At 42.1% G+C, this 20595-nt stretch overlaps 1 protein-coding gene across 1 annotated transcript in view; it reads left to right on the top strand.

Annotated features, from left to right (window-relative positions):
• The window catches only part of CADPS (calcium dependent secretion activator), a 499023-nt gene extending 483045 nt beyond the window's left edge, over positions 1 to 15978 (top strand). Inside the window, 2 exon segments of the mRNA XM_034658585.1 lie at positions 11422 to 11526; positions 14765 to 15978. Of these exon segments, the coding sequence (XP_034514476.1) occupies positions 11422 to 11526; positions 14765 to 14944 (285 nt within the window). The 3' untranslated portion in view covers positions 14945 to 15978.
• Positions 15979 to 20595: the final 4617 nt, after the last annotated feature.

The following is a 20595-nucleotide window of genomic DNA, read 5'->3' as shown; positions in this document are numbered from 1 at the left end:
ATCAGGGGCAGGGGGTCTGTCAGGGGCCGGGGGAGTCTCTGTGAAAACATAGGAGGTGACGTGTTGCGCAGTGTGAAAAATGCATCCTTTTTTGTTGTTTGGACCCAAGCCTCTATGAGGATTCTTAGTTCTCGTCTCTGGGCTTCATTTAATTCTATTTCACAGATTTAGAAATGTTGGCCCTGTGGCATGTTTTAAATAAACCAAATAAATGACTGAGCAAATGCTACCAGATTTGTTCTTTGTTCTTCGCCGTCTCAAAACTCGGCCTCGAGAAATTGTCTCAGTCCTGGTATTAAACGAAATGCCCATGTTCATCTTACAAAGAATTTTTTGGCTTTTTGTCAAACATGGTTGGGTGTTCGGATTAGAATCTGTATATTGTTGCATATCTGAGCTTTCTTAAGGGAAGTTTCCTTGTCGGTATGCAAAGTGATTTTTTTTTCATTTCCCATGTTTTTGTTTTAATTGTGGCAAAATAATCGTAACATAAAATTTGCCACGTTAACCATTTCAAAGTGTATAGTTAAGTCGCGTTGAGTACATTCACACTGTTGGTGCAACCAAGTCTCCAGAACTCTTTTCATCTTGCAAAACTGAAATTCTGTACCCATTAAATACTAACTCCCCATTTCCCTCTCCTCAGCCCCTGGCAACTACCATTCTGTTTTCTGTCTCTATGAATTTGACTATTCTTGGTCCCTCATATAAATGGAATCATATAGTATTTGTCCTTTCTCCACCAGCTTATTTTACTTAGCAGAGTGGACTCAAGATTCTTCCATGTCGTAGCATATGACAGTATTTCCTTTGTTTTAAAGCCTGAATAATATTCCACAGTGTGTGTCTATCACCTTCTGTTTATCCTTCCTCTGTCCATGGACCCTTGTATTGCTTCCGTCTTTTGGCTTATAATTGTTATGAGTAATGCCAATATGAACATGGGCGTGCAAATATCTCTTCAAGATCCTGCTTTCAGTCTTTTGGCATCTATACTAAAAAGTGGCATTGCTAGATCCTTCCCTAATAGCACTTCCTCGGGGTGTGGGACTGGTAGAATTGTGGTGTTTGCATTTGAGCTGAGATAGTGCCCACAATTGAAAATTCCCATTAGTGCCTCTGCTTTCCCATCATATGCCTTCCTATCATTAGGTAGATACCTATGGGTTGATCTTTGGCTTCATTCTCTCATTCAGGGAGGATAAACTGTTTCCAACAATATCCTACAAGTATTAGGAAAGAAAACCTTTCAGAGACCATCACATCTGCCTGCAGGCAACCACCTGCCATATTGAGACGTGGGAGTGGGCAGGATTCATGGGGTTTCATACAGTCCGATTCTTTCAGAAGCAACAAACTCCTTTCCAATCTGGCTTTGGCTAGCGTGGATAGTTTACAGAGATTGCCAACAAGTTAATCAAACCATTAAAAAAAAAGGAAAGGAAAAAGAATGTCTTCCAGAGGGAGACCCCTGGATAGTCCATGTAAGCTTAGCTTTGAATTAAACTCTCCTGCTTGATTTGCTTTCCTTCAGGACTCTAACTTCCCTTGTATTTCCCCCTCGGCAAGTAATAGTGACAGGCCTGACTTGGGTAAGAAGGGGGCAATGCATTAGGTCAGGATCCAAGTACAGATTTATCATTTCGAACATTCATTTGAAATGTCAGTGCTAAAGACACTTGTTGTTGGATATTTGGATATGCTTAGGTATTGTTTAGGCCCTTTCAGAGAAGGTTAAAATAATATTGCTCCCAAATGCTAAATTCTATCCATCTTCCTGTAGAAGAATCAACAGTCTTAAGCAGTAATAACTTAAATCAAGGTTTTAAAACTTTGTTTCATTTGCACTGTCTTCCTTATGCAAAGACACTAAAGGCAAAGAGTGGGCGAATGCTCTAGGCGCCAGGTTGTTGGTGAATATGGTCTCTGGTGCCTCTGACTTCCCCATTGGTCTGGATCACATCAGGCTTTCAGGGGTGTAATCCAGAGTTTAGTACCTTGAAGGGCCACAGCACTAAGACAGCTTTGCAAAGACCTCAATGAAATGGGTGTTTTAGGCATCCAAAGAATTACATAGTTCGAAAAAAAAAAAAGAGCTCCACTAAAAAGGACTTTCAAGACAGCTCGGAAGTTCATTCTAATTACCTGCATCCTCTGATGTTGCTGTCTGGTTCCCTTTTGGTGTATTTGTGCTTTTAGCTGAGCGTCCTGAAGCTGTGACCGGGAAGTACCCACTTCTAGGTGCAGTTGTTCAGGGGAACCAAATCCTGAATTACAGTAACACTGGAGGAAAGCAGAAGATCGAATCTTTCAGCTGTGTACCCGCTTTTAAAAGCGCTCAGATGACCTGCCCTTTCAGAAAGTGTTGCTTCAGCCCTTGGGGAACTTTGACAAATCCTGAAATTTGCATGCGGTTGTTTACTGCTTTGCCCATTTGGCATAGATGGCTTGAACATGCCAAGGTTTCTTTGTTAGACCCTGTCTGAATCTGGAATGGAACACTGAATACAACCAGATCCCTGGCAATCCTTAGACCTGAGAGACCCATGGGGCTGTGGAATTGTGGCTTGGGTTAGCAAAGCTGTGGGTACCTTGGTAGAAGTGTAAAGAAACCCAGGATGATGCTTTTCACATGCTCTTAAATTACCCATATTGTAAGGAAGAAACGTGCATTGAAAGCTTCAAATGTAAAAGATTTCATTACGGTATTTCAATATAGCAATTTAAATGGGTTGTGGGGTTTTTTCCCCTCAACTAATAATAACCCACTTTTGTCACAAAAAGCAAAAGTGGAGAACTTAGTCATATGGGTGTGCTCAAAGTATTATCTTCCTTTTTGACTCCTTGCCAACAAACAAAATGTCCTTGCCTTCATTAGACACTCTAGGCAAGGTGCTGAGGCAATTTCTCTCATGCATGACTGTGTTGAGTTGAAGAAAGGGTACTTTTCAAAGAAAAGATGACCATCCTCCAGCATTCGCTGTGTTCCTTCAGTCCAGAAGTACAGGTTGGTTACCAAGAGGTTATACATTGCCTGTTTGCACAGACATTTTTAGAAGAATGGAAGCTTTCTCGGGAAGCTTCATGTAAACGTTCAGAGCTTGTACCTAGAGAGGTAGGATTCCCCATTTGTGAGGCAGGGCAGGATAGCATGGCTAAGGTCTTACCAGCTATCCTGTAGTATGTGCCTGGCTCTGTGGTAAGCACTCCACACATATTAACTCATTTAATCCCCCCCTGCAACAACCCTAAGTAGTTTTTATTAAAATCCCCATTTAGCAGACGAGGAAACCGGGGCTCAGAGAGGTTAAGGGATTTACCAAGATTCAAACACAGGAGAGGCCCCGGTCACATCTGTTCTCTTAGCCACTAGGCAGCCCTGCCTCTCAGCCTCTCAGCTCCATCTCTTGCTAGCTGCCAGGCCGCTGTCTCAGACTCCTCACCTGCTAACAGACTCAGCTGTTGAGAATTTAGCCACAAGCTGCCCAGGCATTTAGTGCTGTATCTGCCTGTCATATAGGCCTGACCATGCCGGTTTCAAAGGAAATACATATTTAGAAATGAACTAACAATAGAACTAGATCCTTGTGGATTTCATAGGATATTTTGGACTGAGTCACAAATTTTTAACCCAAGATAGTGTGTGAAGTTGGTGTGTGGTGATTATTGGCCCGTAAGCCAAATGCCATACTTTCCAAAAGAGCTCATTTTTACAATATTGGGCTAAATATGACCCTTAATTGTAGGCATGGGGCAACATGTCTTATTCAAGCAAAATATATATATTCAAGCAATATATATATATATATATATATATATATAGCGAGACACTATAGTATGCATGTTCGACTTCAATAAAACTTTTTTTTAAAGATTTTATTTATTTATCTGAGAGAGAGAAGAAGCGAGAAAGAGATCATGAACAACGGGGAAGGATAGAGGGAGCAGCAGACTCCCCGCTGAGCAGGGAGCCTGATGTAGGGCTCGACCCCAGGACCCTGGGATCATGACCGAGCCGAAGGCAGGCGCTTAACCAACTGAGCCACTCAGGCACCCCTCAATAAAACTTTTTTTAAAGAGAAAAGCAACAGAGAAGGAACTGGGTTTTGCACTAGACTATTTGCATTGAATTCGTTACTCTGCCTAAAACTGTTCCTTTTATAGCGCTTTCTGATGGTATCTTCTTTAGTTTCACATGAAACCAAATTTCCCCAAGGTCCTACTATTTTACTGACCCTATTCACTAAAAATTTTGAAGCTTATGGTGTGTGGTTTTTCAGAACTAAAATTCTAATCAGTGTTGTAACTTTTGTATCTCCAAAACTCTCAGGAAAATTCAGTCCGTTGTGATAAAGGCAACTTTTCTAGTTGTATTTCTCCTTGAAAACTCAGCCTGCCCCCAGTGAGAACTTTCTACCAGTAGCATTTGCTGAGTTACCAGTCTAAAAGCAAATAAGAAGAGATCAGGTAGGGCTACAGGAGGAGAAGAAAAAATACACTTATTCTAGCTAAGAAATGGCATGCCTTCATTCCCATCCAGTTTTTTCTGACCATTTCCATTAAGAGTCAGCAATGATTGTCTCCCATCCATTAGTTCCTTAAGGCTGTTGAGTGGTTTTCCCACACTCTGCTTAGCGACTTTCTAAGCTCGTAAAAAATAGAATCTTTCCAACCCCAAGCCAAGCGTGGCCTCTGAGGGAAACAGGTTCAACAACATTATCGTACCAACACACTTCTCCTTTGAGAATTTTAGAGCTGAATGACTTTGCTGAGGAACCACCTAGAATTGGAGTTATTTCTCTATAAACAGGCCATTACTTTTTAACATTGTTGCATTGAATGGGACACTCATGCACATGTAGTGGTAAATAACCAACTTGAAGCCTATCCTACCACTTACTAGTTGTGTGACCCCAGGCCACTAACTTAATTTACCTATGCCCTTTTCCTCATCTACAAGATGAGGCTGTTAATAGTGTCAGCCTCCTAGGAGTCCAGCTCAATGATTGAATTATAAAATGCTTGCAGAATACTGTGCAGAGCACTTGAACATTGTAAGGGCTAGGTGTTCAATGAGTAGCTAACTACAGGTTTCCCCTGCTATCTGAAAATAGAGCATTCCTCTGAAAACCTTCCGAAGCCAGAATAGTATAAAGTGAAGCAGCAATTACCATTAATTTATATGGAAAAATTGTTGAGCTTCCCCAGGCCCCCAAAATAACCTCTCTTAGGCTTTTCTGATACTTTAGGACATGTCTGGCTAATGGATGCACAGAGTAAATGGAGATAAAGCACAGATGCTCGTAGACACAGGTCCAAGCTCTGGTGGCCTGAGGCTGGGATGCTGAGTGTAGTTCCCAGGGAAGAAGTTGGGGGGGGCCGCTCTCGCTGCTCAGGGTGCGCGCTGCCTGACAACTTGCTGCAACAGAAACGCTGCCCACTGTGCTTGCTTTCTGCCTTTTTTCATGAAAGTGAAAATCCTCTTCCAGGTTCTTTCAGTTAGCGAGAACGGGGACTAATGTAGCTCTTTCGTAAAAGCGAAGTGGCCCAAGGTGAACTTTAGAAAAGTGGGGGACGCCTGTACTTTCATTAACTGTGTGTGTTGCAAGTCCGGTACACAACAGTGTGCTGCGTTTAAACCAGTAGGCTCTAACGCCTGATCCATGGTCGCTTCCGTCAAGGGCATACGTTACCCTCTGATCCACCGGTGAGGACGGAACCAAATGGTTCCCCGCTCGGCCTCTGTTCCATGTTGCCATTGCCGCTCACAGGCGTGCGGTGTGGGATTTGCTCTGAAGACAAATGAATCATTAACAGTAAGGTCTCTTTAGGACATCAAATTAACATCAAGATACGGAACGCCAGTTTCAAAGGAAATACATATTTAGAGATGAACTAACAATAGACCTCAGATCCTCCTCTCTGGAGGAATTTAGACGCATCTAGGTGGCCCTGATGGCAGAGGACATAAAGGCAGCAGCCATCCTGTAGTCACCATCTTGCTTGCGATTAGGGGCTCTTCTCCAAATCTAAGTGGAAGTCCAGTTCCTGTGAACCCTCTATTGTCCAGTGACGTTCGGAGTAGTCATTGTATCCCTCAATCCTGCAGCACTTCCAGATGTCAAGTTTCCAGTGTAACAGGGAGCCCTGGGGCAGGGACTAGGGAGAGGTGAATGAGTCACTTCTCAGTTATAAAATGTAAGGGGGAACCGAGAAATATGGTAATTGAGATCAATAATCTTTCAATACATCTTAAGAAATCAAAATGAATGCAAATAATCCAAGATGAACAAAATATCAGAATATTAATTAAAGACAATATCTGGTCCTGCATTTGCAAGATTCTGCCTCACTAGCCTCACCCTAATCCTGTCTATAGTGAACCCCGATATTGCAGAAGAGACAGTTATGTATAAGGGTTTCTCTGCATGAAGTCAGTGTGTTTACAGGGCACAAGGTGTTACCTGATATATCTGCATATTAACTGTCTAAGCTCCTACTAGGAATGAATGATGAAAATTTCTTTGTGTTGTATATTGAAAGGATATCTTTATGTTTCTGAGAGTAGTAATAGTAGTCGCTAAATTTTATTTATTCTTTTAAAGATTTTTATTTGAGAGAGAGTGCGTGCGTGCAAACATGAGTCGGGAGAGGGCAGAGTGGGAGAGAGAAGGACAAGCAGATTCCCTGCTGAGAGCCACTCAGAGCTCCATCTCAGGACCCTGAGATCATGACCTGAGCTTAAACTAAGAATCAGACGCTTAACCAACTGTGCCACCAAGGCGCCCCTTTGCTAAATTTTATTGAGTGCTTAATATGACAGTAACTCTGCTAGGCACTTTACATAATTATCTCTTTTAATGCTCACAGTAATCCTATGATGTAGCTACTGGTATTAACCCCAAGAGGAGACTGAGGGTCAGAGAGTTAAGTAGCTCGTTGGAAGGTTATCTAGCTAATAAGTACCCGACCCAAGCTAAAGCTGTAACGTGTCCACACCAAGTTTGAAAAATCACTCATTATTCATCTGAATCCTTTTAATCCAATATTAAATCTAGGTCAGTATAGTTAAAAATGTGCATTATGGGGGCGCCTGGGTGGCACAGCGGTTAAGCGTCTGCCTTCGGCTCAGGGCGTGATCCCGGCGTTCTGGGATCGAGCCCCACATCAGGCTCCTCCGCTATGAGCCTGCTTCTTCCTCTCCCACTCCCCCTGCTTGTGTTCCCTCTCTCGCTGGCTGTCTCTGTCTCTGTCGAATAAATAAATAAAATCTTTAAAAAAAAAAAATGTGCATTATGCACCCAGGATGGACGTCTAGGTTTGGGTGGTGATCTACCACAAAACGCTTTACAACGGAATTGCTAAGAGTTAGTCTGTGTCCTGTAAGACACGTGCATACAATTCCAGAGGTATTCCAAGAGGAGCCATTTTCTCCACCACTACATGGCTTTCGGCGGTCACTTGCTCGGCTTTTTCCCTTGTTTTTTGGCATTTCTTAGTGTGAGAGAAAGAGAGAGAAAAAAGCATAAGAGAGATGATAGTGATGGTGCTGAAGATATGAGTGGTGATGGTGGTGGTGGTGGTGGCAGCAACTCATTTCTCGAGGCCTTATTTTGTGCCAAGCGTGGGGCTGAGAGCCTTGCTAGCATAATTCCCTTGCGTCATCAAAAAGCCTATGAAAAAGGCTGATTAATCGCCATTTTCTGATCAGGAAACAGTGTCTTTGAGAATGTAAATAATTTGCCGAAGATTACAAAGCCAGGGAAAAGACAGGTGAGGCCTCTGCTGGTAAAGATTACATTGTAAAAAGGAAGAAAGAAAGATTAAATGACAGAGTCTCAAAGCAGGCTTCCAGCTCCCCCTCAACAGAACTCAGATCTGGTTGGTGCTGCTGGAGCAGCCCCCAACTTTCCGAGGGACTTCCTTTGGATGGGCATCCTTTTGGGTTCCAGCTTTAAAACCCTCACCGAATTATCCCAGAGAATACTTTAAAGGGGCCCCAGGTACTGGAGATTTTATTTCTCTAGGATGAAAGTAACCTTATTTAGGAAGTTTCCAATAAATATAGCTGAACTTAAGGGGAGGCCAGCAAAGGAGCTGTGGTTATACTTAAATACTTAGTTCGTGAGGTCAGCTCACAATTTTTATCCTAGGGTTTACAGTGCATTTTATCAAAGTTGTTAGGATGTTTCTGGAAAAGGCATATCCGAACCTAAGACAAAACAAAATGGGGAGACCTTACAATGTTTTATTTCCTGGTTTGCAGAACTCTAGCACATCTGCTTTGTTAGCATCAGTCTCAAATAAAGCACCCTGAATAATAAGCACCACGGGAGAACAAGCAGGACCAACCCAGATACCCAGTAATGTGCCGATAAATGTTTAACAACTGGCTTTCTGGAGGGAGAATGCCCTGGCTTGTGGCGTTTGCCAATTTCCATGGTGTAAAAACTCCCACTAAGGCCTATTTCTAGCTGTCAATGCGAAACCCTGAGTGTGGAGTTGGAAAGAGGTGCACACGCTCAGCTCTCCTGACCAGCACACTCTTGGGCCCGCCCAGGGAGGAGTAACTCGATGATCAGCTGTTTTAGTCCAGTGCCCAATCCCGCAGGACCTCCACTTCAGGACTCACTGGCTACGTGACCTTGGGCAAGTCACTTTACCTCTCTGGGCCTTTGTTTCCTCCTCTACAAAGGGTAACGGGGAAGTTCTTTTTCACCTCTAACATTTTAAAGTTCTAGAAGGCAGTGACTCTTGCTTCCTCCGACATCCAAATGCCTTTAAGCGCCTTTCTGGAAAACCAAGTTAACGCTGTGTCGCGTCCAAGTTAGCGCTGTGTGCCTCCAATTTCATCTACTGAGCATAAGGTTTGGAAAGGAGTGACTTACTCCCTTTTGCCTCTTGAAATGCGTAGCCAATGGGGCATCATACATTTTTTACACTTCTTTTGCTAGATGTGAGATCCAGGAGGAAAGGCATGGATGTTCCAGGGCTTTCTTGTTCTCCTGGGGTGGGAATCAGCAAGCGTGATACACTGATCCATTGCTGTACGCATTTCCTACCTCCCTACCCTTTCCGCAGCAGAGAGAGAGGATTCAGAGTATCCTACCTTTTTGTTTTTGTTTTTTATTTTTTACTCTCTAAAAGCCATTTACAAGAATAGGAATTATACAAAGTGGGGGGGTCGTTATTTTTTTTCCCCCCTGAAAGGTGGCACGTCTCTCAGCAAAGAGAAAAAGGCATGTTGCACAAGGCTTGCTGGCAGTGATATCAGCCAGCGCCGGTTTGCCTGTTGTCACAGCCAAAGCAAAATGCCACCTCTGCCTAGAAGCCAGAGTGCCACATTCCTCTTTTGTGTCCCTGAGATGCACCCGTCATGTGGCTAGGTTTGTAGGTTTGGCCAGGAGGTCCCCACGTTCTTTGAAGGTCATCTTCCAACCCCAGGAGGTGGGGTGGAGGGGAGACCGATGTTTGTGACTCTTGAAATACTTTATTGCATGTTAGATAAAGCCCAGCAAACAGAATTTGAGGGCTGGAGTGAACACAAGAGAGCCCCCAGTTGCTGAGAGTAAGGAAGGGCTGCAGGAACACCAGTGACCCAGTGGTATTTCTGTCCTCAGACCCCGTCTTAAAACACCCAGATGCAGTGAGAGCAAAAGCTCCAGAATCCCAAGGCAGGAGGTGCCAAAAACACTCCCCAATAATCACTCCCCCACCCCCAAAAAAAGTTTCAGTAAAATGTTCTCACTCCTAGAGGGGAAAACCTGTCCATGCCTGAAGCAGCTTGACCTGGGCAAACCCCCTCCTACACGGAGTGAACTGTGAATCTCAGGGAAAAAAATCCCCACCCCCCACCCCGCCTGCTCCCTGGGGAGGGACAGAAGGTTCCTGAAACTGTCAGTTTCGCCTCCATGATCTTTAAAAGAGCAGAAGTTGGCTGTGAGGCTGCAATGCCGCCTTGATTGGGGTAGTGTGGTCTCTGTTTGCGGCTGGGCTCCAAGGAGAGCCACAATTGGCTCTGATGAGGAAGGAGCCTAGAAATGAAAGATTGCAAAGAGGGCTTCTGAACGCCATGGCTGAGACTGTGTCGTTTCTTACAAGGTGAAACTTGGCAGTTCTACCTTGCAAGTAAAAACCCAAATTAATTTTTTTTTAAAGAAATTAAGTCAGAAACAAGGCTTCAGAAAAACTGTGAGTGTTAGGCATAAACTGATTTTGGATGATCTTTAGGTGAGAAAGGGTGGAGTTACCATCAGAAACATGTTTTTATTTATGCTTTTCAAATCCCCACTGGTGTGCAAAGTGTGTGCGTGTGCGTGTGTGCACGCGTGCGTGTGCATTGGTTAGCATGAGAGTATGCATAGTCTCAGTTCTCTAACCACTCTTTTTTTCTTACATCTTTTCTGTGCACAGTTCATATAGATGCCCCATAAATAAATATATAGGTCCATCCACACCTTTTCATTTTATTTGTAAATTGTTTGGTATAAGCGGCAATGCGTAATGAAACCTGGTGAAGTTTAAAAGATTAGATTTTTTTTTCATACTGACACTTCCTAACACTGTTCATATGTCTCCGAGTGAGATTTATGAATATATGAGCAGTACTGCAGAATCATACCGCACCAGAGACTTCCTGCGCCACAGGGGTGGCAGTCTAAAGTGACACAGCTTCAAGCATTTTTCACAGACAAGAAGCAAAATTTAACCCCCTTAAGGGGAAGTATGATTTCAACAGCTTGAAATGAGCTCATTTGTAGATGGTTTTTTTCTCTCATCTTCCATAATTTTTTGGTGTTAAGATTAAAACAGATTGCACAGCCAACGTAAGGGCACAGAAGCTGCCCGGAGTACAATTTGGCCCTTAAAGAGAAACCTTCTTCCTTGTCTCGATCCCAGTGCCCCCAATAGGGTAGAGGAAGGTAGACTTCGCCCTCAATTCATAAGGCTCTCAGCCCGATTCCCAGCATTGTCGTCCGCAGACAGGGTCTGGATTTTTCAAAAGGTAAGTAGCAAGTGACATCAGTTTGTTCCGTGGAGAAACCCCCATCTCCCCGGGCATCTGAAACAGTGACATTAGGAAATAAGCAGTGACTTGAGTCTCAACTGAGTAAAACTGACCAACAAAAAGGAGGATCAGAAGAGCGAAAATGGCCTCTGTGAATTGACCGTGTAGGAGATGTCAAGAGCGGAAGAGTTCTGCGTTAGATTCGAAGTCCAAACCCACCTCTTTTCAGGCTGATCTGGTACCTTGTGATTTTGCGTCAATTAATGTTCATGATTTGTCTCTGCTCTCAAATTCTCTTTAACCATTTAGTCTTTCCTTAGCACAGAGCAGATGCTCAAACATGGCCTGTTCCCTCTCTCCTCTGCAAATGCTTCGTGATGTGTTGGCTGGAGAACTTTTGTCTCTTTTTTCAGCAATGGTACAACAGCTCCATGAACGTGATCTGCACCTGGTTGACGGACCGGATGGACTTACAGCTTCACATTTACCAGTTGAAAACACTAATTAGGATGGTAAAGGTAAAAAAAAAAAAATAATTATTCTTCTTGGCAAATAGCTCACTGAAATACATTTCATTGTCAGGCTGCAGAACGTCCTTAACACAAAGAATATTGTTTTACATATAAAACAAGATGATTTCTAAAACAGCATCTCGTGCAAGAAAAACCTATGAAATCACTTTGGGATGCGTGGTTAATTTATTACTCAGACATCAAAGGAAAAATTAACAAAAAGGAATTTAATATTTTTTCCAGGCTGGAAAAATACTTTATGTATCTGTCATGCAAAAATACTGCAGGGGCCCTCGTGCCCTGTGCATTAGACTTTCAGAAGCTGGTTTGGGTACCATTATGCTAATCACATAATTACCAATTTCATTTATGGTTTAATTAAATAAAATTTTGCCACAATTAATGTAATAGAAATATTTACCTCCAGCTATTTCTAAATATGTCCTGTGATCGTTATCAGGATGCAAATCAATATTGTTCTCGTAGTTGAAGTAATCTCTCTTACGATGCGTGTATACAATCAAATGGAAAGGATCACAAAGGTGAGATAACATACCCTCAAAGTAGCTTTTTTCCCCTGTTCTTGTGTGTGTGCCTTGGACTAATGATAATTATTTCAGCGTGAAATCTCAGTGGTTTACGTGAAATAATAAGATCACAGAAGGGGGTAAATACGTTTTTGATCATTTCAGTTTCCATTTGATGCTTCACCATAGAGGGTTTTAAAACATTCGTGATGCAAAAATCTCATTCAAAGCAGAAACTAGCCCCCCACCCCATTTCTTAGTCTCTTTAGGATTAGCACCATTTCACTGAAGGTGCTCCTCTACCCCAGTGCTGACTTAAAACCAATTACTGTTCTGTTGAGTGTAATTAAAGAGAATTATTATCATCTGCATTTGATCTCACAAAGCGTCTGCCCAGGGAAGGTTACAGACAGCCGCACACTACAGCTCTTAAAAAAGAAATGTAAGCACTCAGACCATAGACGCAGCCTAATTTTCATATTTTTTAAATTTCAGTTTCTTAAGGCAAGCTCACTAGCCACTGCCTGACCACTTCAATTCCATTTCCTGGGTATAAATAAATTATTTGGGGGCATTTTTTTTGTTTGACACTTACCGGGTGGACATGAAAAGAAGACGTTAATTTTAAGATTTTAAAATATGTATCTTCCCATTACTGCTATTTCTAGATCTATGTTGGGAATATGGAACTAGCAATATTTCATTAAGGAAAAAATGTAAGTCTGAGAGAGGTTTCTTCTTAGCCTTCTGCCACACACACACACACACACACACAAAAACCAGACATGAACCACAGGGAAGGGACAGCAATGTCACTGGCCAGAGAATGCCCTTCACTTTTGCCAGAGACGGGCTCAACATAACTAGTGTCCCAACACACGGGTACGAAGGAGAACGCACCACCTCCTCACCGAGCACATTAACCAGAGGTCCCCTTCCCCGAGGCAAACTTCCAAAGACAGCTGGCTTTCTTTCCTACCTCCACATCCATTCCCTTCATTCCTCCACTCATTCATTCATTCTTCAGCAAGCATTTATTCACTCATCCAACACTGGTTAAATATTAGTTGAATATTACAAGATGTATATTACAAGATGGAGAACTTTAAAATGACTAGATATGGCCCCTGTCTGCAGGCATTTCGAGTTGAGTTGGAGAATGCTGTTCTGGCATTTGAATAAAGGGGAGAATACTCAAGTGCTTTTACCTTTCTTTTTCCCATGATACTGTGGCACCAATTATATTATCTTAAGTGGAAACAGAACAACTGCTTGAGAAGTACAAAAAAAACAAAACAAAAACAAAAACAAGCTAACTTTCCGGATATCTGGTCTACACCATGCCTAGAATGTACTCAGCCTCCTACCCTTTCCCGTCAAGGTGAGGACAAGTCAGGTAGCTATCTAGCTACCTAGGAAAGCCTTGCAGTTTGATCCCTAATTAGGAGGACCTATTAACTTAGTGCCAAAATCAGATTACTTTTACAAAGGAAAGAAGGTGCTGTGATTAATCATGCTGGGACAACAGGTATAAAGAGGACACGTGGTCATCATACTCATAATCTGTTATTGTTGGACTTCACTTAGCCAAACTGCATTCTCTAGTTAACTCTGCAGTCATTACGACATGTGACCTTCAAGAGGGGTTGACATTGTGATTGTTGATACTAGGATTGCATTAGATGGACGGCAAGAAATGGAAGTCACCATGGGTATGCACTGAAGTACGTTAACATTCCTTCTCATGCCCTTTAGCAAGTGTCCCATATCAATACAAGAAACGTACAGCAGAATCAGTAGCTGAAATGATATGCAGTGTGATGAGAAAAGTTGTTAGAGAGAGACCTTTTTCCAAAAAAATGTTGAGAAGTAGACAACAGCCAGATGCTTCTGGTCATGTTCAATTAACGCTAAGGGATTTCTAGAAAAAAAAAAAAAAAACCAATCCCTGGGATACCTCAGGAAATCTGAGAGAAATTGCCTGAAGGAACAAAGAAAGAATTTGTGGTACAGTACTACCAAGCCATTGGTCTTGAAAAAGAGCCAAATTTCTTCCCCGAGACCATGAAGTTGTGAACGGAATAGATAGACTTCTTTCCCAGGGAGATAAGAAATGAATCACATGTCTGCAACATATTGATGAGGCATTAACGCTCCATCTTCCCTGTAATTATTGCTGCCCGTACTAGGTTTCATATACCAACATACATATGTCTGTCTTGTGAATGAGACGGAGGGATATGCAGTTACGAGCCTCAAAAATATTAAAGACCAGACTGCAAAGGAAATCGCAAATTAGCGTAATCAGTTGATCCATTATTTATATGTTATGGCCCCTTACACAGTCTATCATATTATATTATACCAACCTAAGAGAAAGAGCCAGACCAAAAAAAAAAAAAAAAAAGAGAGAGAGAGAGAATCAAAACAATCATGGAACATTTCCCTTTATGGAACTGAATAAACACAAGCTTATGTTCTTTGCTTTGTCTCAGCTAATACAGTTTATCCTGCCACAATTTCTCATTCTCTGTCATTCAGCGAATCTCAGTTTTCAGTACAAGTGAAATCTGAGCACGGTGGCTTTTCATTTGACAATGCATAAAGTGAGACACTTAGCCGAAGGTCAGTGTTCTCGTGCCCACACGTGCCTTGTGTCCTTTCCCTCCCTTCATGGAGATGAGATCTCTCTTATCACTGATCTTTTCCCTCCTTAGAAAACCTATAGAGATTTCCGATTGCAAGGGGTCCTGGACTCGACTTTAAACAGCAAGACGTATGAAACCATCCGGAACCGGCTCACTGTGGAGGAAGCCACAGCCTCAGTGAGCGAGGGTGGGGGCCTGCAGGGAATCAGCATGAAGGACAGCGATGAGGAAGACGAGGAAGACGACTAGAACGCTAGGGCCTGGAGTCCTTTAGGACAAAGTCCTGTAATCAATGCATGTCCTTAGTCTGTTAGTTAACCCCATTAGGGAATTTTCTGTCAACTACCATGCCCATGAGATGTTTACCAATACAATTGCCATTTTAGCTACATGGTACCAAGATTAGCAAATGACCTTCGACCCCACTGATTTCCTGATTCCATGTCTACATGTTTACAAGCAATATGGAGCACCATTCTTTAAATACTGTTCATGGAAAATACATAGTCCAACTGCTAGGTGTGTTTCTGTTCTCAGCAAAGTTAAATGATGCTTCATTAATGTACTGTGTATGCATTGACGGTAAATGGATGTGAGGGCTAGTATACCAAGTATTTCTCTTCTTTGTTTCACATTACGTGGATGCCAGTTATGTAAATGAGACAATGAATTCATTTAATTAAGACACATAGATCTGCTTTGTTTTTTGGAAAACAAAAGGCAAGTCTCCGGCAACCAACTTCTGGTTCTTTGTGTTCCCCTGAAACGAAAACATGAACCCCTGGTTTCCTTTTTAACTCATCCTTTCAATGATCCGTATAGTTAGCCAGAAAAGGATGGCTACATATCAATGGATTGCTCTCTCATTTGCTACGGCAAGGGTGATCCCATCATGAGTTAACACTAAGCACAGTTCAGAGCAACTGTCTTCTGTCAAAGTTTATCCTATTAAACGTTACATTTTGCTTTTCTGTTTCAATACCGTGTATGTAAAAAACCTAAATATTTAAATTACAACCCTAGACTATAAATGTGTTTATAATAAAATATGGGTATTTCCTTCAGTAGATTGTAACCATAATTTAAATTATTTTGTTCCACACTGTTTTTATATCTGTCATGTACATTGCATCTTGATCTGTGACTGCATGACCCGGGGGTCCTCTGCAGAGCTATTTCTTTCTGTGTAAAGTAGTGCATCCATCTTGCTTTTGCCTTATATTAAGCCTACAGTTATGAAAGTGTGGAAAACTGTGGCTTCTCAATAAATAACTCTTCAGATGTCCTAAGAATACACTTCCGAGTCTTTTTTCCTCTGTCTCTTTTGAAAGCCAGCACTGAAACACACACAAAGTGGGCAGAGGAGGGCAAGAGCAGGGAAGAGTTCATGTCCTTGAAACGGTTGGAGGGGTGGTTTTCAAATGCTTGTCTCCACAAGAGACAGCCAAGAGTCCCACTAATTCCGACTCCACTAATTCAGAACTGTGGGCACTTGGACATGTTGGGGAGATTACGCTTGCATTATAGGATAAATAAGGGTCTGCTAAGCAAGAGAGTAGTGTAAACGAGAGAAATGTTTCTCCTGTACGAAAAGAAGGCCAACAAACTGTTTTCAAGCCCTACTTTAACAGCAGTGTTTGCATTCAAACAAAGCGTGTGCCAATTATATATGATTCTTATATATTTGTTAAAGCATCTTACAAGATTCTCTAAGATACGGAGCACTCTTCTTGCTCCCCATTTCTTGTCGGCAAAATAATCACCCAGGTGTGAAACAAATCAAACATTTTTCAGCCTTATCTGTTTTATTTATGTCTGTCACTAAACCAAGCTGCCCTTTTCTCTTGGGGCTGACTGAGGTTTTGGGGAAGCGACGAATTCATCAGTAGGACCAGGTAGACCAGTTGTTCTCTACCAATCAACCCCTCTGAATAGTATGTCCTACTCTCTTTAATCCTTGAGGTCTACAGGTACAAATCCACAGTACTTCCTGCCCTTAGTGGGATTACAAGGATAACTCCCATTTATTGAGCAACTATTCTGTTCTGTACCAGGCATTCTGCATGTAATACCTCGTTCAAATCTCACAACCACCACAAGGGAAGAGGACTATTATTATCTTCATTATAAACAAGCAAATTGAGGTCAGGAAGGTTAAGGTTACTTGCTCTGTGGCTACGCAACTCCATACGGAAACATTAATCCAGAGACACTAGCGTCGAATTGGTAATACATAAATGGTGAGGGTATATCATTCAGGTGTGAAAAATCTTTGACTGCCCAATGGCATCAAAAGAAGTCAGAATTTTTAAAAATAGATTTGTATTACTTTTTTAGTTGCAAAGCTAAAAATTATTTTTCCACAATTGTGAACAATTCAAAAATGTGCAAAGTAAAGAGAGAGTGTCTACCCAGTGTATCATATAGTTGGAAAGAGGAAGAAAATGCCCTAGAGCCCTGAAAGGGAGCTAAGTGAGTGAGTTAGAGAAACAACCAAAGCGCGTGATCCAAAAGACACGAAGAAAAGCAAATCTGAAAAGACTGTGCCTTCAAAACCAGGGTTAAAAAAAAAAAAAAAAAAAAGGAGAAGTCAGCCCAGCCCGGCACTGAGGGTCCTGGCGAACAGCTTGCCCCAGCGGCATCCCTGGAAGAAAGGGCTGGGCAGAAGAAAATGATAGCAGATGAGATCAGAGAGAAAGAACTCACCAAGTTTTTAAGTCCCAAGTTATCCTTGCGACAAGCTTAAAGCCGAGAAGGAGACCATTTTGATATCTTGAGCTTTCTTTTTTCACTTACTTGGGACAGAATCTAAAGTTTTCTCTTCTTTTTTGTTTTATTTTATTCTCTTGTTAAAATGCAATATACATACAGAAGACAGCACAAATCCTAAGCATGCAGGTCAATGATTGGACCTGAACAAAGTGAACACACTCTTGGAACAACTGCCAGGTCAAAAATAGAACATCATGAACACCTCCGGATACATCCATGCCCCTGGCCCTTCCCAGTTCTACCCCCTCCTCACTCACAAAGGTAACCGAAATCCTGAATTTAAACCTTCATGTAATTAGAATCACAGTGTATATTCCTTTCAAGTCTGGTTTCTTTTTGCTCTACATTATGTTGTTGGTGTAGCTGTAGTTCATTTCTTTCCAGTGCTCTGTAGGATGGATATGCCACAATTTATCCGTGTTCACACATTGTATTTAGTTTGGGGCTATTATGAGTAATGCCACCATGAATGTCTTTGTGCGTATCTTTCAGTGCAGTTTCTGTGTCATAGGGTAAAGAAAGGTGTGTTCATTGTTTAGGAAATACTGCCGGTTTTCCCCAGAGGGTGCACCACATGCTACTCTCACCAGCAGAGTATCAGAGTCCCTTAATGCACCAGGGATTGTCACTCCTTTTAATTTCCATCATTCCGGTAAGTGGTGTCGTGGGTTATAACTGTAGTTCACTGTTTACAAAAATAGAGTTGATTGCCTCTAAACATGGGTATTGACGGTTTGGTTAGCCTCTCTTGTGAAGTGCAGGTTTAAATTTTTTTTCCTTTTTTTAAAAGAGGAAAATTCCAGAGTTCTTTGAAGGACTGGTAGGGAAGAGGCCATAGGAAAAAGTGCCAGATGGATGGTGAGACATGGAAATATAGAGAGAAATGTGAACCTGATGGAAAAGCACTCACTGTATTATCAATCAGCCCACAAATTGTTGAGTACATACTGGCCAGGCACTGCTAGAAGCACCCAGGCTCTCTCTAGTGCACCCCCCTTCATCAGCCAGGGGGACTTTTCTAAAAGGCATCCCTCCTCCAACTAAAAGCATCCAGCGGGTCCCTTGATCATAGAATGAAGCCCAGCGGGTCCCTTGATCATAGAATGAAGCCCAGATCCGCTAAGGTGGCATGCATGGCCACGCACGATGTGACCCTCGCCAGCCCCTCCAGCCCCCTCTGTTAACTCTGCTCTGCTGGCTCCCTGCATTTCAGCTATCCCTGCCAACTTTCACCTCCTCCTATGCACCATGGTTCTGCCCTCTTGGAGGCCTCCCTCCAAGCGCCTCATCTCACCCTTCAAATCCCAGCTAAATTTGGCTTCCCCCAAAGAAGCCCTTCCAAACCCCACCCTCAATTCAGCCTCCATGTCCCTGGTACATATTCTCCTAAACCTCTCTACTCCCCTTTCTTAGGATTCATCACACCCCTCACGAAGGGGGTCTTTGCATCATTACCCGTTTCATGCAGCCTCTCTCCACTTCAGGAGGCTGTGGTCTGTGCCACCTTCCCTAATCTATCCTTACTGTATTCACTAAATATATGATTAATAAATGAAGACCGAACATACAAAAATGTAGATGCTCTGGTGACTATTCCCTTAGAACCTTTAGTCTAGGTGATCTGAATCTTCGAAAGCTTCGTATGGACTACATACAGATGCAGAGGAGGGAGAAGAAAGGGAAGACTTCTTGGAGGAGGTGGGCCTTGAAAAGCACACAGGACAGGAAAGGACATGGACCAAAGCAGAGGGAGGCGAGGGGAATGTACCTCTTAGCCAAAGCTCTTTTCTTCTCTGATAAATTCCCAGCGCACAGAGTAAACACTCAACAAATACATGTTGATGTAAGATAGTAATGACTATGCTCGGTGTCTTAGGGAATCTGGCTTGCTGGAGACACTTATGCAGGGGTTTTGGAGCGATTAAGATGGGAGGAATGGATGAAGGTTCCAAAAAAGGACACGTAGTTTAGTTTAGCTTGGGTTTGTTGGGCTAAATAACAGAGAGTTAAGCAGTATTTTTATTTTTTTCAAAATATTTAAAGAAGTTTTTTAAGTTAAAAAAATCAAATAAAGTAGAATTCTATGAAACAAAAAGTTGAAGCCTCTTCCTTCCCCAACCCATTTCCCCAAAGTAGCCATTGCTAACAGATGGGCATATATTCTTCCAAATATGTTCAAATCATATCCAATATCCAATTGGATATATTTATATATTTTATATATTTATATATTTTTAAAATATATTTTCACAAGTGGGATTCATCCTGAGCATACTAAGGCAAATCGCATTTTTCATTTATCAGTGTGGGATCATTTTTCTCTCTGCACGTAGAGATTTTCTGTATTACTCTTAATGGTTACGCTGTCTTTAAAGAGGTTGTCTGGTCAAAGGAGAAACAAGAGGAAACTTCGGCGAAACGAAAATCCAGGGTAAAATGAGGGTGGACAAAACATAACGGAGGAAATGAGCCATCTGTGGAAGTGACCCAAGAGACTGTTTGAAAAAAGTGACTGAAGAATTTCTGAAACACCCCAAATCGAATCCCGGTCGAACTGAGCTGTATAATGATCTGTGGATGTATCTGTCTCTCCGCTAGACAGCCAGCTTCTTGAAGTCAGGGACCGGATCCATTTGTGTGTGCCAGTCTGGTGCTTGGGATACAGTAGGCATTCAGTAAATGTTGGCCGAATTGAATGGGTGGGCATCAGAGAGGCCCAAGAGTGTGGTCATGACCAAGAACACATGAACTAAATGGATTACAACATACTCTGTCTATTAACAAAGAATGAATAAAGCCAAGAATCTTAGTGGCTCTAGGGAAGCCATCTACCTCCCCACTAACATGAGCTGAATTTCTAGCACAGGCATGCATTTGGGTTTCTGTAGGAATTCTGGGAAATCAACCAATGAGGGTGGTATCATTATTGATTCTGCACAAATGTTAATATATTCATTTTCTTTAAACTTTAAAATCCAAAATAAGCATGTTCTTTGTGGCCAGTTTTTATCAGTACATGATTAACCAATCTGAAGTGAAATCAAATTATGCACGATTGTGCAATTCTTGGTAAACAAATTTTTATAAATCAGGATTCATCTTTTATTCGAGGTTGTTTTGCCTCTTCA

This window comes from Ailuropoda melanoleuca, chromosome 4, assembly GCF_002007445.2.
Source record: "Ailuropoda melanoleuca isolate Jingjing chromosome 4, ASM200744v2, whole genome shotgun sequence".
Taxonomy (NCBI): domain Eukaryota; kingdom Metazoa; phylum Chordata; class Mammalia; order Carnivora; family Ursidae; genus Ailuropoda; species Ailuropoda melanoleuca.
Note: the sequence above shows the minus strand (reverse complement) of the source record. Positions and strands in the feature narration are given on the sequence as shown.